Source organism: Charadrius vociferus, unplaced genomic scaffold, assembly GCF_000708025.1.
Source record: "Charadrius vociferus isolate BGI_N301 unplaced genomic scaffold, ASM70802v2 scaffold32, whole genome shotgun sequence".
Classification (NCBI taxonomy): Eukaryota; Metazoa; Chordata; class Aves; order Charadriiformes; family Charadriidae; genus Charadrius; species Charadrius vociferus.
In genome coordinates, this window is record NW_009647856.1 from 12,957,477 (window position 1) to 12,963,803 (window position 6,327).

The 6,327-nt window shown below is 51.8% G+C and overlaps 1 protein-coding gene across 1 annotated transcript in view; it reads right to left on the bottom strand.

Moving 5' to 3' along the window:
• TSPAN33 (tetraspanin 33) overlaps positions 1-652 on the bottom strand; it is a 13,070-nt gene extending 12,418 nt beyond the window's left edge. Inside the window, exon 1 of the mRNA XM_009883037.1 lies at positions 621-652. Within this exon, the coding sequence (XP_009881339.1) occupies positions 621-652 (32 nt within the window). The remainder of the gene's footprint in view (positions 1-620) is intronic.
• Between the last annotated feature and the right edge of the window lie 5,675 nt (positions 653-6,327).

The window sequence follows — 6,327 nt, forward strand, 5'->3', positions numbered from 1 at the left end:
GTCCCACGGCTCCCCTCCCTGATCCAGAGTCCCTCCCCAGCTCTCCTGGAGCCCCTTTAGGCACTGGAAGGGGCTCTGACGTCTCCCCTTTTTGGCCTTCTCTTCTCCAGGCTGAATCCCCCCAACTCTCCCAGCCTGTCCTCCCAGCAGAGGGGCTCCAGCCCTCCCAGCATCTCCGGGGCCTCCTCTGGCCCCGCTCCACCAGGTCCATGTCTTTCTTTTGTTGGGGACTCCAGAGCTGGAGGCAGCACTCCAGGTGAGGTCTCACCAGAGCAGAGCAGATGGGCAGAATCCCCTCCCTTGACCTGCTGGCCACACTTCTGATGCAGCCCAGGATGCGGTTGGCCTTCTGGGCTGTGATCATGCATTGCCGGCTCATGTTGAGCTTCTGGTCCATCAGCACACCCAAGTCCTTCTCCTCAGCGCTGCTCTCCAGCCATTCCCTGCCCACACTGGATTTGTGCTTGGGATTACCCATATGTAGGACCTTGCACTTGGCCTTGTTGAACTTCATGAGGTTGGCACGGGCCCACCTCTCCAGCCTGTCCAGGTCCCTCTGGATGCCATCCCTCCCCTCCAGCGCGTCAACTGCTCCACACAGCTTGGTGTCATCGGCAAACTTGCTGAAGGTGCGCTCGATCTCAACATCCATGTCGCCAACAAAGATGTTGAACAGCGCCGGTGCCAGTATCAACCCTGGAGGAACACCACTCGTCACTGGTCACCACTGGGACGTGGAGCCGAATGAAGCAGGTACAGACTTGCGAACTTTTACTTGTGCACAGCTATAAATATAAATAGTTAAATATCTAAATATCTAAATATTTAAATATCTAAATATATCTAAATATCTAAATATCTTCCTCCGGCGTGGAAGCTCCTGCAGAGAAGCTCATTTTGGGCAGGTGACGAGTGATTTCTTTCTATGGTTTTTGGTGCAGAGCCGTGGGGGAGTGTGGGAGGTCGGCTCCCGGACGGTCATTTGGTGACGGGGGTTCCTCGTCCTGCCCCCACCACTGTCCTGCAGGTGCAGGATGTCCCTCCCGCCCACCCGGGAGGGGTCCAGCAGGGGGGTCCCACCAAAGCCCCCCGCGCACCCCAAAATCCTCAAGGGGTTCCGCTCGCAGGTTCGTGGGTCCCACCAGGCACGCCGACTCGGTGGCTTTGTTTCCATCAATTTCTTTATTAAAATGACTATAAATTACTATTGTTATTAATTACTATTACTATTAGTGACTATTACTGTCAGCTATGACTATAGTGTAGAACACTATTGGTATCAGTAATTACTAACAGTACTGTCAGCGGTAATAATACAGACTAATATTAATAGTAATAATACAGATGAATAGTAATATTAAATATTACTGCTAGTAATTACTATGACTAATTGCTATTAGCAATCTGTAATTTCTTTATTCCAAATCGCTAGGAATTACCAGCGATGAGTAAAGCAAGAGGGCATTAGGAGTTATTACAAAACTACTCCCAAAAAAGCAAATATATATTGAATATTACTCGTTATTCCAAATTACCACTAATAAAACAAGAAGGGTACTTATGATTAGTGACTTAGATGGACACATCTGCGTTTAGTTTTGCAGCGTCACCGCCATCTTGAGGTGTCACTGCCATTTTGAGGTGTCACCACCATTTTGAGGTGTCACCGCCATTTTGAGGTGCTGACTTCTGCTCTCCCAGCCGGATGGTTCGTTAGCGCGGTGTCTCTGCTCTGTGCTCGTCAAGGATGTCCTCGGTTCCCCGTTGTGTTGGTCGAGGTAGTGCCGGGTCCCCACGCCAGTGGGAATCCTCCTCCACTGGTGTTTTTCCATGGGTCGCCTTTATGGGTGCTCCAATGCTCCACCCCTTGGCCTATGGCCACTTGGGGGTCACCAAGAGTGGGACCACAGTGTCGCTGGGGGTCACCAGCAGCGGGACTACACCATCCCTGGGGTGACCAGGAGTGAGACCACACCATCCCTGGGGTCATCAGGAGTGGCACCACACCACCCTTGAGGGTCACCAGGAGTGGGACCACACCATCCCTGGGGGTCACCAGGAGTTAGACTACAGAGTCTCTGAGGTCACCACCAGTGAGACCAGGGTGTCCTTGTGGGTCACCAGGAGTGGGACCACACCATCCTTGTGGGTCACCGGGAGTTAGACTACAGTGTCCCTGTGGGTCACCAGGAGTGAGACCTGGGGGTCCTTGTGGGTCACCAGGAGTGGGACCACACCATCCTTGTGGGTCACCAGCAGTGAGACCACAGTGTCCCTGTGGGTCACCAGGAGTGAGACCTGGGGGTCCTCGTGGGTCACCAGGAGTGGGACCACACCATCCTTGTAGGTCACCAGGAGTGAGACCACACCATCCCTGTGGGTCATCAGCAGTAGATCACAGCATTCCTGTGGGTCACCAGGAGTGAGACCACAGTGTCCTGGGGGCATCTCTCTGGCCTCCTGATGCCTGAGGAGGAGGAGACCTACCCACACCGGCCTGATGCTGTTGTTTTAGGTCCTGTGAGGGTTCATCAATTAAGACACGAGGGTGCCACAGCCGCCACTATAACAGCGATCTGATACAAACATAACCCAAACCCCACCACCCCCACAGACAGAAGGAGAGCCGAGGTCACTAAACGATGCCGTGTCCGTGCTCCCAGGTCTGGTGGCCAAGACCATGGCCATGTGTCAACTGATGTCAGCGGCAGACCTCAAGCAGGGGTGGCTCCTGGTGACGTGGTGCTGAATGGCGTTTGTGTCATATTTGATTTGTTTAGATTCATTAGTGGAAAACCAACAAGTAATATTTATTAGCACACAAACACCTCCAGACCAGAAGAGAGTCTACGCACTAATTATGGCCAAGGCGATGGTTGTGTTGGAAGTTACATATGAAATTTTTAGATAAGGACCAAGAAATGCCATGGGGCAGTCATCTGCCCACCACGGGCATGGGATCTTCTAGGTGTTAGTGCCACCAAGTGAGAACCACCAGGGTCTTCAGATGGTGGGCCACCACCTTCGCCCAAGATCATCGTGGTCTTGACCAACTGAGCACCATGGGTTGGAAGAGCAACTGAATTTCATTAAGGACTTAATTGGATTGATCAAAAGAGGTTGTGAACTGTACACCCAGATACGTCTTCTGGGCCACGTGTGTCCCAACCATCGTTAGTGTCCAGCCACCCATTAAGCTGTAAACTGGTGAAAATTAGGACTGGTTAAATTATTGTACCTTTGGCAATTCATATTATTAACGCCCCGTGTCAGATGCCAGAGTTCCAGATTATTAAAAAAATCACCATTTGTAATTGGGGATTAATTATCAGAGGTCCATGAAGTGTCCAGGTGAGGATCATTAGGAGCTGCTGTTCGTTTGTCCCGTTTAAGTTGGGTGTGATTGCCGAGCGGAGTGTAATTACCGCCGCTCCTCTTCCCTGCCCAGGCTGAGTTTGTGCCTTGGGGTGTCGTAACGCTTCGGAATGCTGCGGTCTGTAATTTGGGGTGCTGGGGAGTAATTATCTCAAATGAGGTTGGTACCAGGGTGCTTTGGGGATGGGTTCTGCTGCTCACCCAAATTCAGCATCTAACGGCGGTGGGTGGTGAAGCAACACCGACAACCTGATCCGTCACCCACGGGAGAAATCGCATTCGTAATTTGAATGACGCAATTGCCGTCCCATCCCCGGGAGAAGGGAAGAAGCATTATTGTCATTGCTAGATGTGACTCCATCATTATAGGATAACGATTACGAGAGGCAAGGGAAATTAAAGGAGTTTTTCCCCCAAAATCCTTCGTAATCTGGTACTCCTCTTTTCCCGCAAGTTGGGTTTGACTCCAGGCTAATTGCCCAACAAGCGGTCGGGGTAAGGAATAAGGTTGGACCGAGGATCCAGGGAAGACAACCTAAGTAACAGGCGGTTTGGCTATCCACCTCTCGGAAGCAAGATGTTCGTTTCCCTGATGGCTGACCACCTTCCATGTGGACCTTCAAAGTGATGTTTGGAAGGAGAATGGTCATATTGCAGATGATTAAACTGGACGGTACATCCAACGGACAGCTGGTGATCATCTTTTATACCCGAGGTTGAAATTTCACCATGGTTGCCATCAAAAGCTTTCCAGATCGGACGATGAAGACCAGTCATGGTCTACTGGTTGCCTAAAGCAGCGACCACACTGTCAAGGTGACATTGCCACCCGTGATAGAGGCAGGGCCTGGTTGAGGTTTGGGACTCATTGGTCCAAGTGTGAAACTCTGGTTGAGTTTTAAGAAGTCCGGTCAGGAAAACCATTGGGCTGGGGATGATGAGGGATGTGCAAGATCCACCAAATCATCTGGCTTCAGCCCACCTCTATATATCTTTGGTTTTGAAATATGATCCATTGCCTGACGGTGGTCAAACCGTGGTCCTAATCCCAAAATGACATATTTCACATAAGCTTGAGGTAGATCATACCTAAACCACTGCCAATCTCTCACCCAGTTAAAATATACTCCCCACTCATTTGGAGTATATTTTAGAAAATTTACTTGCCATGAGGACCACAAGCGTCTACTATCCTTCAGGTTGTCCTAGGTGGGCACATAGCCAGCCCACCATCATGCTGTCAGAGGTGTGTTGCACGGGAGATCAACATCAGTGCTTTTGAGGTCCTTTGGACAAGGGATCTGCTTGGTGGTTCCACCTGGATCCCCGATCCGTGCCCTAGACCTGCCCGTCATCAGACCAAGACATTGTCTCCTGAGTGTCCCCCTTGACTCAGTCACAGCGCGCTGTGACCATCAGCATCTTCTGGATTGCGCTGGGCTGTGGGATTCCCTGAGGAGCAGTAGTGGGCTCTCCCAATCTTCCAAGGATAGGGAGAGGAGTCCATATTTTAAAGATACATCTCCAGCGATGGGTCTGGTATCCAACAGGGAAGGAGCCAGTAGAGGTGACCACCACGATGGGGAACCTTTGCCACCCCAAGTTTGACCCAAACTGTATGGAAGCTCATTGGGCTTTATTGGGAGCTCATTGCCACAATCCTCATTGGCATCCTCCTTCTGTGAGTCCTCTACATGGCCTGAAGGGGTCTCCATGTACTGCTGGGCCACGGCCTGATGATGTAAAACATTGCGTATCAAGAAACAAGGTGTCTCCTCACGAGTAACCATCAGGAGCTGCACTTCTGCAGGTGGTCATATAGGGGTCGGGCAGTTGTAACGAACCCTGGGATGTGGCCTCGACAGGATCCCTACAAGCTCCTCCGAGTCTTGAAGTTCTCAGGACTTGTAGGAGCTCCTTCTCATTGGAGGGTGACCTCAACTTGGGTGTCTGCTGCGAGGTGTGGGAGGGAACACACCGCCTGCCGCGTTCCGCCTAAAAATGAAACCGTTTGGTTGGGTCCCCACCATTCACCTTCAGGGAAGGAGACGCCCTTCGCTTCCAGATGGGCTGGGCTGTGGTTACACCTTCTCCAGACCCTATCAGAGGAATCTCCTCCTGTCAAAATGCCATCTAGATGTTGATATACCATCATCCCCCGGTTCTGGTGGGGTTTGTTGGGCTTACGGACGGGGGAGTTACATGGGGAATGAGTTTGCTGAGTAATACGTCGTCGTTCTCCGTCCTGAACAAGAGCAGCTACGTTGTCTTCAGGGCAAACATGACGTTGTCCTACATGGGTCACGTTTGGGTCCAGCCTGCGGTAGAAAGGTGGTAGACCTCTCGGTTGGTGCTTTATCCATAGCCACCGTGGGGTTTGGTATTGGAGAACTTGCCACCCAGGTGTCCAATGAACTCGTGGTCTGGGATTTTAATATATCCATGCTTAATATATTTATAATATAAAATATATCGCAGGGATTCCGTGGCTTCCGGGTGTGGGGAGCCGGTCTGACCGGCCTGTCCTACACCCTGTTCCTCCAGGAGACCCCCATATACGGCTCCGTTTTGGGTCTCGCTCCTCTCCGTCGTGGTGGTTTTGTGCCAGATCACTTGGTTTTAACAAGAAGTCCCTGGTCTCCTGCCAGAGTTGGTATTTGTACCAAATTTGTACCAAATTTGGGTCTGGATCAGTCCCGCATCCATGTTTGGAGCTGGAGTGTGGGACCGGAGGCAGCTCAGTCCCGGGAAAGGGGGTGTCCCACTCATGGTGGGTCCCCAATGGGATATTGGGGTCTGGATTTGACCCTTTCCCATCAACGCGTCCGGGGCAGAGGAGGAGCCGGAGGATTAAACGCCGTGTGCCGGACAGCAGCGTCAGCAGGGCTGGGGATTTCGGCGCTGTGCCGGCGGCCGGGCTGTCTCGCTGCCGAAATACCCGGTCCCGGTCCC